General features: G+C 37.7%; 1 protein-coding gene across 3 annotated transcripts in view; it reads right to left on the bottom strand.

Moving 5' to 3' along the window:
• The window catches only part of SLC25A12 (solute carrier family 25 member 12), a 91,534-nt gene that overhangs the window by 40,611 nt on the left and 38,535 nt on the right, over positions 1-12,388 (bottom strand). For all 3 annotated transcript variants that reach the window (XM_081243068.1, XM_081243069.1, XM_081243070.1), the window contains 2 exons: positions 2,777-2,923; positions 480-618 (listed from right to left, as the gene is read on the bottom strand). In XM_081243068.1, the coding sequence (XP_081099194.1) occupies positions 480-618; positions 2,777-2,923 (286 nt within the window). The remainder of the gene's footprint in view (positions 1-479; positions 619-2,776; positions 2,924-12,388) is intronic.

Here is a 12,388-nt window from a genome sequence, read left to right as displayed (position 1 = left end):
TGACGAAACAGTAAATAAAAGCAGATAAAGATAAATTAACTTCAGAGATAAAACAATCTCTTTAGGATCCTCTCTCTTGTCTTGTTTATTTGATTTGGTCTCCAGAGTTACAAGACAAAAGAATTGGCTCTTCTCCAGTCACCTAAAACTTCCCACTACAATTCAGCAAAAGGAGTAGGCTTGCCCATCTTTCTGTGGCAACTCCTTCCTCATACAAACAAGCCGCTGCCACTAACCTGTTTGACAGACTGGGCCAAGGTTCTTTTCAAAACTGTCAAAGCCACTTTTCCATTCCTGACCTCAGCATCCCATTAAATCCACCTGGATTTCTGGAGACCATTATGGCCCAAGTGAAGCATACATACATGGTAACATACTTTCTAGATCTGGCTTCAGAGTAGTAAACTTAGACCAACCTCATTCCCTAGATAAAGTGAAAATGCTGAGATTCGAATCAACGTATACTTTTAAAATCTTACCCTTTGTGACTTCAACATCTTTCCTTGTGCCAGCTAGAGTGCTATATATCTTACGAACAAGCTCCATGTTATTCAGTAAGGAGTTAAATGCATTGAAGTACGAGAAGCTAACCTGGTGTGAGATACTTCCTCCAGCTGCCTAGGAAATGACAACACAGAAAGTTAAACAAACAAACAAAACCAAAAAAATACATTTATGGACACTGAACTTTTCTCAAAGAAGATCCAAAGGAGTCTTCATTACTAAAATGATTAACAGCCAGTCCATAAATACAAGGAAGGTATCGCGCTAAAACACTGTCAGTGTGTTTCATGCCCTCAAGGAAGTCTATGTAATTTAGGTGTTAAGGAAGAAAGCAACATCTGGAAGTTGGACTTCATGGTTCATCTACCTATAAGGTCAAAAACAACAAATACAATTATCACAGATCAAAACCAATGATTATTTAAACAGGATTTCCAAGACCTTCAACTATGGAACTCCTGCTAGTTCTGGATAATCCAAACCTCAATGTACAATATGAGGAGCATTTTTTAAACTTGCTTTTTTTCCCACACACATATACAAAAACCAGTGGTAACTTTAAACTTTAAGACTATTTCACTATGTCAGCTCTCCTAATCTTTTCCTTTTTAAGCTTATTGTTATAAGTAAGATATAAAACAGTCCGTGCTAGGTTCTGAATCTCTATCACAAAAAGGTACAACTACCAAAAGCTCCAAAAGGTGTGGAGAAAATCTAGGGATACAAATCACGTCTTTAGTAGAATAGCACTAAAGAGGCTCTCTCATGCCTGGGGAAGGATGGGGGACAATATGGCCTTCATTACCTCTACAGGGTGAGGAAGTAATTTCTCCCTCTGTCCAACACTTGGACATAAACTCAAAAGTGAATATTTTTCATAGCTTGCAAAAGCCTAATTTCTAAGCCAAGAGGCAGAGGAACCCAGATGATTAAAAACATTCTCTATTAAAAACTCAAAAGAAATACTCATAGAAATACCAGTGTGACAACCTTAATCATAAAGGTCTACATTAAGGACAGTATAGGTAATGCAGGGCATATGTTCCCACCCCCACCATCCCTCACACACATGCATTAACCTAAATATATATGATATTTGTATTAGCCTGAATTTGGATACCAGCGACCCAAAAGCCAGACTCAAATTATTTAACACATTCCTCCAGAAATTGAGATGGCATTTGGTAAACTGAGGCTGTAACAGGTCTATCTAACCCAACTGGAAAAGATTAAATGGGTCCCATCACCCCAAGGCACTAAGTCCTTCTCTCTAGGATTCTCTTTCCTTCTTCCCTCCTTCTCTCCCTTTCTTTCTTTCCTTCCTTTCATTTTTTGGCTGGGGTACGAGGTGAGGGTAGGGGAGTGGGAGATGGGTGTCAAGGAGGTGAAATGTGTAGGAGAAAGTGACATGCTCCATGTTCAAATTCACTGAAGAAAAAGAACAGAAGTTGATCTTTCTACCCCCGGTCTGAATCAGGGATAATGATCTTCAGCTGAAACAACAAAAGCACTCATTGGCTTCCCTCCATTTAAAACAAGCAGCAATCAAAAACTTATACATAAGTACAACACATGAACAAGAAAACTGATAAGTGAGGACAGTTTCACCATTCTTTGTGAGGAAGTGGATGACATCAGTTTGCTATTGGTCCAGATGATTGCTTTACAGAGATTAGCAGTTTAGAGAACAAAAAACTGTCTGGTCCATGCAGACTGAATGCACAGGTGAAAGGGCAGAGAGAGGAGTGAGCCACAGAAGCTGACGCCCACATATGTCCTCCATACCTTCTGCCACAGCCATGGTTATTAAAACAGTGTAGAGGCCAGTGATGATCCCTCTAGCAAACAGCACCCTGCTGGCAACAAAGGAAGGAGCCATCCTTATAGCAAGGCTTTGGGAGCCTGGTGGGATGGAAAGAGGCCAAAGGTGAAGGCAGTAGTGTCTGAGAGAAGTACTGCCCACTGGAAAAAGTAATTTGCACACCCTTGTCTACAAACTCCCCTGTTTTCTTTAGGGGGACTCTGTAAATGGAAATAAACAATTTGGAAATACATGAGAGCAAGATGGTGGTGCTGAAAAAAGCAGCTATGATCTGGGGAAAGACTATTCACTATCACCCCCCCCACCTCCCTTACACACACCCGTTTACCTACTACCAACCAAGCATAAAGTTAGAATAGTTGAGAGTGAGATAGGCCCAGGGATGCAATCCAGGACAATGGTTTCGAAGCTTTAAGGAAACAGAAAGTTGAAGTGGTTGTCTTTACTTACTGAAACTAAGTTCTCCTCCACAAAGGGAGTAAGCATGTGAGACCGAATGGTAACCATGATGTCACTGAAATCCAGACCAGAAATCATGCCACTTTTGCTTTTGTCTTTCAGTGCAAAGGCTTGTCTTGCATGTTCCAGCTGTAGTTCCTGGAGGGAAAGTCAGAAATGGGGCCTTAGGTTAACTAAAGCACATCCCGAGTGTATGTTTTAGAAAAGAAGGATAGACATCCTTCCCCTACATGCATTTACTACAAAAATGAACAATATACAGCTCTGAATGTACAACAAAACTCTTCATTTCTTTTTAAAAAGCACGTTTTCCTGAAAATGTACTACATGTTACTCCTCAGGAAAAGTGAATCACAGAATGTCAATAAAGAAAAGGGAGGAAAAACAACCTTTGTTTACTTGAGAAGTTTTCATCACTGAAAACTTTTCAGAGTGTCTTTTCAGAGCTTTAAGTTCTACCTTTAAAATAACTAGTAACTCTCCTGCTTGAAGGCATTCTTATCATCCAAGAGTACTTCTGAATTACAGCTGGCTCTCCACATCCGAGGGTTCCGCATCCGCAGATTCAACCAACTGAAGCTTGAAATTCTAACGTGAAAGTTATGAATAACAAACTGCATAAATACTGTTCAGCTATCACTCTGTGTGGCTTTGAGTGATACTCATAAACTGTAGAACAATACAGAAGATCTCTGAACTTTTAAATTACTGGGCAGCTGACTTTTGTAATAGGTGATATCAAAAAAAAAGGTGCCAGTAATACCCTGACTATATAAAAGTCAAAATTTAGAGCATTTCTGCCCTGAGGACATAGGACATAATCCAAATAAATCTGTTATCACAACATAATAATAGTGCTATTAGATGTCATTTTCACACTATTTGCAACTCTGGAAATAATATTCCTATCTAAATATATCAATATTATTCACAGATAAAGTTAAGTATTGTAATTTAATATTGTAAATATTGTAATGGCAATTTGCATTGCCATTCATTTATAAAAGCCTACAAATCAATGTTGATTTACCCTTTTCTGACATTTAAAATAGCTTTTGATAGAAGTTTCACCCTTTTACTAATTAATTATATTTTTCTATATCTCAATAGTAATTCAAAGACATTAAAATTGCCTTAGCAGGTGTTTGTCTCATAATTCATTAAGTTATACATTTGTTTTATATGGTTTTCTGTATTTGTATGCTATTTAACAATAAAACAAGTTTTTAAAATATTTTTTCTTAGCAGGTTGATAGGCTAGAGGCAAGTATATCAAACCTACTAAATCTTTCAATAATCTTAACTTTTAAAAAATTTAATAACAACATTGTGGAAAACATCTAAACATTTTAACATCCATCATCACACATGTAAATATTTGAATTTGAAATATTTATACATATTCAAATATTCTATTGGTCTTGAAAAGACCAATAGAAGTAGAGAAACTAGAAGTCAACTGGTAAAAATGTATGAAAGATAGAGTACAAAATAAACAACCAGCATGATTTGACAAAGTTTTCTTTCCAACCCCTTCTGCTTTTTAAAAATTTCAACTTATTAAAGTATAATTGACAAATAAAATTATAATACACTTAAAGTGCACAATGTGATGATTTGATATATGTATATATTGTGCAAGGACTCCCAGCATTGAGTTAATTAAACACATCCATCACCTCACATATTTATCTTTTTTTTTTTTTGATGAGAGCACTTAAGTTCTACTCTCTTAGCAAATTTCAATTATACAATACAGTAATATCGTCAGCACGTTATACATTAGATCTTCAGATCTTATTTATCTTATAACAAAGTTTGTGCCCTTTTCCCAGCCTCTTCCTATTTCTCCCACCCACTAGCCACTATTCTACTCTGTTTCTACATGTACAACTTCTTCTTTTTTTTAATTCTACATGTAAGTGATACCATGGAGTGTTTGTCTTTCTATGTCTGGCTTATTTCACTTAGCATAATGCCCTCCAAGTTCATCCATGTTGCTGCAAACGAGAGAATTTCCTTTTTTTTAAGTTGAAAAATATTCCATTGTATGAGTGTGGAATAATATATGTATATACATACATATATATACACATACACACACACACACACACATATATACACACACCACATTTTCTTTATCCATTCTTTTGTCAATGGACACTTAGGTTGTTTCTACACCTTGGCTACTGTGATAATGCTGCAATAAACACAGGAGTACAAAAAAAAAGTAAACACAGCAGTACATATAATCTCTTTGAGATGATGATTTTATTTCTTTTGGATATATACTCAGAAGTAGGATTGCTGGATCACAGTAGCTCTACTTTAACTTCCTGAGGAACTTCCATACTGTTTTCCATAATAGCTGTACCAGTTTACTTTCCCATCAACGGTGTACACGGGTTCCCTTTCCTCCACATCCTTGACAGCATTTGTTGTCTTTGGTCTTTTTAATAACAGACATCCTAAAGAGTACAAGGCGATATTTCATTGTGGTTTTGATTTGCATTTCCCAGATGATTAGCAATGCTAAGCAACTTTTCATGTACCTGTTGGCCATCTATATGTCTTCTTCGGAAAAATGTCTATTGTGGTCCCTTGCCCATTTTTTAATTGCGTTTTGGGGGGGTTTTGTTTTGTTTTGCTACTGAGTGGAATGAGTTCCTTGTATATTTTGGATATTAACCCCTTATCAGATATGTAGTTTGAAAATATTTTCTCCCATTCCATAGCTTGCCTTTTCTTTTTGTTGATGGTTTCCTTTGCTGTGTAGCTTTTCAGTTTGATGTAGTCCTATTTGTTTATTTTTGCTTTTGTTTATTTTATTTTTTAATTTGATGTCAAATTCAAAAAATCATTGTCAAGATTGAAGTCAAGGAGCTTACTCCCTCTGTTTTCTTCTAGGAGTTTAAAGTTTCAGGTCTTACGTTCAAGTTTTTAATCCATTTTGAGTTGATTTTTGTGTATGGTTTAATACAGGAGTCCAGTTTCATTCTTTTGCCTGTGGCTGTCCAGTCTTCCCAATACCATTTATTAAATAGACTACCCTTTCTCCACTGTGTATTCTTGGCTCTTTTGTCAAAAATTAATTGACCATATATGCATGGGTTTATTTCTGGGCTCTCTATTCTGTTCCACTGATCTATGTGTCTGTTTTATGACAATATCATACTATTTTGAATACTATACCTTTGCAATATAGTTTGAATTCAGGAAGTATGATGCCTCCAGCTTTGTTCTTTCTCAAGATTACTTTGGCTATTTGGGGTCTTTTGTGGTTCCATACAAATGTGAGGATTGTTTTTTCTATTTCTGTGAAAAACGCCTCTGGAAGTTTGATAGGGATTGCAATGAATCTATAGATCACTTTGGGTAGTATGGACATTTTAACAATATTAACTATTCCAATCCATGAACACAAAGTATCTTTCTATTTATTTATGTCTTCAATTTCTTTCATCAATGTCTTATAGTTTTCAGTTTACATATCTTTTACTTCCTTAAATTTATTCCTGTTTTCTTCTTTTTAATGTTATTGTAAATGAAATTGTTTTCTTAATTTCTCTTTCCAATAGTTTCTTGTTAGTGTACTGAAATGCAACTCATTTTTTTTTTTTTTTTTTTTTTTTTTTTTTGCGGTAGGCGGGCCTCTCACTGTTGTGGCCTCTCCCCTTGCAGAGCACAGGCTCCGGATGCGCAGGCTCAGCAGCCATGGCTCACGGGCCTAGCCGCTCTGCGGCATGTGGGATCTTCCCAGACCGGGGCACGAACCCGTGTCCCCTGCATCGGCAGGCGGACTCTCAACCACTGCGCCACCAGGGAAGCCCGCAACTCATTTTTGTATACTGATTTTATATCCGACAATTTTCCTGAAGTCATTTATTAGGTCTAACAGTATTTTGTGTAAGCATAAAGTCTTCAGGGTTTTCTACATATATTATGTCCCCTACAAGCAAGGATAATTTTAATTTTAATTAATTTAATTAACTTAATTTTAATTTTTCTCGTTCCAACTTGGAAGCCTTTTATTTCTTTTTCTTGTCTAATTGCTCTAAGGACTTCCATTATTATTATTATTATTTTTTTTTGCTGTACGCGGGCCTCTCACTGTTGTGGCCTCTCCCGTTGCAGAGCACAGGCTCCGGATGCGCAGGCTCAGCAGCCATGGCTCACGGGCCCAGCTGCTCTGCGGCACATGGGATCCTCCCGGACCAGGGCACGAACCCATGTCCCCTGCATCGGCAGGCGGACTCTCAACCACTGCGCCACCAGGGAAGCCCAGGACTTCCATTATTTTTTGAATAACAGTGGCAACAGTGGACATCCTTTTTTTTTTTTTTTTTTGCGGTACGCGGGCCTCTCGCTGTTGTGGCCTCTCCCCGTTGCGGAGCACAGGCTCCGGACGCACAGGCTCAGTGGCCATGGCTCACGGGCCCAGCCGCTCCGCGGCATGTGGGATCTTCCCGGACCGGGGCATGAACCCGTGTCCCCTGCATCGGCAGGCGGACTCTCAACCACTGCACCACCAGGGAAGCCCAACAGTGGACATCCTTGACTTGTTCCTGATCTTAGAGGAAAAGCTTTCAGCTTTTCACTATTGAGTATGATGTTAGCTGTGGACCTGTCATCTACAGCCTTTATTATGCTGAGGTATATTCCAACTACACCTAATTTAAGAGTTTTTATCATGAAAGGATCTTGAATTTTGTCAAATGCTTTTCCTGCATCTATATCTATTGAGATGATCATGATTTTTATCCTTCATTGTAGTGTATTAATGTGGTGTATTAGCATATGTTGAATCATTCTTGCATCTCAGGAGTTAAGTCCCACTTGATTATTGTATATGATCCTTTTAGTATACTACTGAATTCAGTTTCCTAATATTTGATTGAGAATATCTGCATCTATCTTCATCAGGGATACTGACCTGTAATTTTCTTGTAGTGCCCTTGTCTGGCTTTGGTATCAGGGTAATACTGATCTTGTACAATGAATTTGGAAGAAGTATACCCTCCTATTTTTTGGAAGAGTTTGAGAAGGATTTATATTAATTCTTCTTAAAATGTTTGGTAGTATTCATCAGTGAAGCCATCTGGTCCTGGACTTTTCTTCATTGAGAGGTTTTTGCTTACTGATTCAATCTCCTTGCTAGTAACTCGTCTGTTCAGAGTTTCCATTTCTTCACGATTCAGTCTTGGTAGGTTGTATGTGTCTAGGAATTTATCCATTTCTTCTAGGTTTTCTCATTTGTTGGTGTATAACTGTTTATAGTAGTTTCTTACGAACTTTATCAGTTGTAAGGTCTCCTCTTTCATTTCTGATTTTATTTGAGACTTCTTTTTTTCTTAATCTATCTAAATGTTTGTCAGTTTTGTTTATTTTTTCAAAAAACCCATTCTTGGTTTCATTGATCTTTTCTACTGTCTTTCTAGTCTCTATTTCATTTATTTCTCCTTTGATCTTTGTTATTTCCTTCTACTGACTTTGGGCTTATTAGTTTATTCTCTTTCAGGTTCCTTTAGGTATAAAGGTAGATTGTTTGAGATTTTTCTTTTGTCTTAATGTAGGTGTTTATCACTATAACCTTCCTTCTTAGAACTGCTTTTGCTACATCCTTTAAGTTTTGGCATGCTGTGTTTCCATTTTCATTTGTCTCAAGATATTTTTTGATTTTCCTTTTGATTCCTTCTATGAACCGTTGATTACTTAGGAGCATGTTGTTCAATCTCCAATTTGTAAATTTTCTCCTCGTCTACTTTAGTCATTCTCCCTAACATACTCCAACTTTCTATCACCCCAGCTCCAACCACATCACCCTTCAAATGAAGCAGGAATTTTTTATTTTTATTTCAGCCTTAAAATATGGTTGAAAGTGCTCTCCAAGGAAAAGATATTCCTAAGCAGCATCAGAAGCACAGAGAGCTTCACTCTATCTTACATAGGCTTTCCCTTCCTCACTCTTTTTTCCTCCCTATTTATGCCTTTGTTATGTCTTTGTCTTTTCCATGCACGTCTTAGACTCTCAGAAATATCCAGTGGCAACCATGGGCATGATTAAGCCTTGTTAATGACATTCAGTACTGAAGAAAAGCAGAATCCTCACTACAAGAGTAATGCAAGAGTAATGCTGGAAGAATAGATTTTCTATTTTCTATTAGGTCAAAAGCTGAAGGACTCCCCTGTATCTTTTAAAGATATATATTTGAAGTATCACATATGAAACTATAGAGTGTATGGGATTGGCTCCCAAATGCTCCAGTAGGGAACAGAGTGGAGAGTATAGATTAAAAAAAGACTGGCCAACATTTAATAATTGTTGAAGCTAGTTGATGGGTACATGGGGGTTCATTATACTATTCTATTTTTAAATATATTTGAAGTCTTTCAAAATAAAAAATTAAAATCAAGGACTTCAAAAAGAAGCAACCAAAGGAAAAACGTTCTGCATATAGAGCTCTCCATTTATGTAGTATAATCAAAACATCAGGGTAGAATAGATACTGTGATCATGCTAATGAGAAAAACAATACTCTGGATCTATAAAAGATAAAATAAAGATATTCTAAAGAGATAAAAATACTCTAATAAATAAAAGATAAAATAAAATAAATCTGCTCTAGATTGAAAGGGTGGGAAAGGGGAACTGAGGGAAAGGGTAAATATAGGAAGTTATGTTAAAGCTAAAGACCTTGTGTTTTTAGAAATGCATCTCATCTAACTATGGGATGAAAATAGCAGGGGTTCAGAAATACTGTGGCTTTGGATGAGACTGAACTAGTACATTTAGCTCTGTTGTCTTTCAAAACTCTACTCTTCAATAAAAATCACACTAAAGAATGAAAAACAAAACAATACAGAAACTCAAGGACAAAGAGAACAGAAAAGAAGACAGCAACTACATTTTTAAGATTAGAGGGACTTCCCTGGTGGTGTAGTGGTTAAGAATCCACCTGCCAATGCAGGGGACATGGGTTCGAGCCCTGGTCTGGAAGATCCCACATGCCGCAGAGCAACTAAGCCCGTGCACCACAACTACTGAGCCTGCGCTCTAGAGCCCGCGAGCCACAACTACTGGGCCCGTGTGCCACAACTACTGAAGCCCATACACCTAGAGCCCATGCTCTCAACAAGAGAAGCCACCGCAAGGAGAAGCCCACACACCACAACGAAGAGTAGCCCCTGCTCACCACAAGTAGAGAAAGCCCAAGCGCAGCAACAAAGACCCAAATCGGCCATAAATAAATAAATTTACAAAAAAAAAAAAGATTAGAGGGCAAAAGAGCAAATGACAACTGGCTTAGCAGGCCCAAGAAAACTAGAAGTGAGGAAAGCAAAAAAGCAATCCAATGTACATGACAGAATTTGCCAAAGACTTGTGAATTGGCTATACTAGTACCCTCAGAAATAATGGTGAAGGTGAAGCTGAGAACAGGAGGCTTAGATGGAAGCCTGTTTATACAGTAATTAGTTACCTGCTATACTCCACCACAGCCAGTCCACTAGCCCTTTCCCAACCCTGGAAGACAACTAGGTGAGCCTAACAGAGGATCTCCGGACTAAGGGAGACCAGGCACAGATGAAAACAGGTAATTAAATGAAAGTCCATCTCCATACTGAATACTGCAGACCTCTAACCCTTTTGTCTTACTCAGCAACCAGAATATCAAAAGCCAGATCTAATACTCCAGATGGGTGGCCAAATGATTATTCTGATTCCCCAATCCAAAGTAAAAGACCTGAACATACAGGCATTAGAGAGTCCCTGGAAAAAGAGCCCAGCCAGAGAACTTTACAGTAAGGTCCAGTTAATAAATCCTGCCATGAACCCAAAGCTCCCAATAAGCCTCAATCTTAATTTTAATATGAGCAGAGGACCAAGAACCATCAGACATAGGAGAAGAGCTACTAACATGAAAAAGAGAGACCCAAACAAAGAGAAGGAAAGTAACTTGACAGAAACAGACACTTTGCAGGGAGAAGAAAATTAAAAAAAAAAAAAACCCTGCCTCTAATATGTTTGGAGAAGTGAGAGAAAATACTACATCCATGAAAGAAGAACAGTATGCTATTTTTAAAAGAAATATTTAGAAAACCAAAAAGAACTCTTGAAAATTAGAAATATAACAAAAGAAACAATAGAAGGTTCAGAAGGAAAACAGGAGAGAAAAGAAAACTAAAGGATCATACATTTATTACATTTACTAGTTATAGACAGGAAGAAAAAAATAGAAGAAAAGTAGAAAGAATATTTTCAAGAATTGAAGTACATAAGCTTTCGAATTAAAAGAGCCCCTGAATGCTCAGCACAATGAATAAAAATAAACTCACATCAAGGAATATCATCATGAAATTTCAAAATGCTGAAAAGAAAAAAAATCTTAAAACCCTCCAGAGTGGAAAAAAAAAAGTTTCAAAACAGAATCAAGATTAGAATGGTACTGGACTGCTCAGTGGCAACACTGGAAGCTAGAAAACAAAAGAGATATATTTTCAAATTAGGAGGAAAATAAATTACTAAAATTCTATACCCAGCCAAACTAAAGGTAATGATAGAGCAGAGGTTTTCATATATCAAGTCTCACAAAAAAATTATTTTACTTTCCTTAGGAAGCCCCTGCAGTAAGTATTCTACCAAAAAGAGGGAGCAGGGACTTCCCTCGTGGTACAGTGGCAAAGAATTCGCCTTCCAATGCAGGTGACGTGGGTTCAGTCCCTGGTCGGGGAACAAAGATCCCACATGCCACGGGGCAACTAAGCCCGCGCACCGGGACTAATGAGCACGCACGCCTCAACCAGAGAGCCCGTGTGCCGCAGGCTACAGAGCCCATGCACTCTGGACCCCCCGTGCCACAACTAGAGCAAGAAAACCCACATTACACAACTAAAGAGAAGCCTGTGCGCCACAACGAGCGCCGCAACGAAAACTCCCACGTGCCGCAACGAAGACCTGACACAGCCAAACAAATAAATAGATCAAATAAATATTTTTAAAAAAGAGGAAGCAAACCGTAATAAAGGAAGAGATGAAATCCAGCAAATGAGAGGTTCAACATAACAGAAAAGCAGATGGACTCCCCAGGATGAAGGTGAAGGGAGATCACAAGCTGACAGCTATGTAGTAAGTACAAAGTCCAGTATCAGACAGTTCCAGAAAATGGTGTAGGGGCTGTGGAAAACAGTCTGGCAGTTCCTCAAAAAGTTAAAATTACCATATGACCCAGTAATCTCACACCTTAGGGATATACTCAAAAGATTTGAAAACAGGTATTCAAAAGCATACATGTATACCAATGTTCATAGCAGCACTATTCATGACAGCCAAAAGGCAAGAACAACCCAAGTGTCCATCAACTAATGAATGGATAGACAAAATATGATATATCCATACAATGGAATATTATTCAGCCATAAAAACGAATGAAGGACTAATATATGCTACACACAGATAATCCTTGAAAACACTATGCTAAGAAAAAGCCAGACACAAAAATTCATATTGTATAATTCCACTGATATGAAATATCCAAAATAGGTAAATCCATAGAAAGTAAATTGGTGGTTTCAGGAGCTATGGAAAGGCAAGAATGGGGTGTGACT

Source organism: Mesoplodon bidens, assembly GCF_964165515.1.
Source record: "Mesoplodon bidens genome assembly, chromosome: 8".
Classification (NCBI taxonomy): domain Eukaryota; kingdom Metazoa; phylum Chordata; class Mammalia; order Artiodactyla; family Ziphiidae; genus Mesoplodon; species Mesoplodon bidens.
Note: the sequence above shows the minus strand (reverse complement) of the source record. Positions and strands in the feature narration are given on the sequence as shown.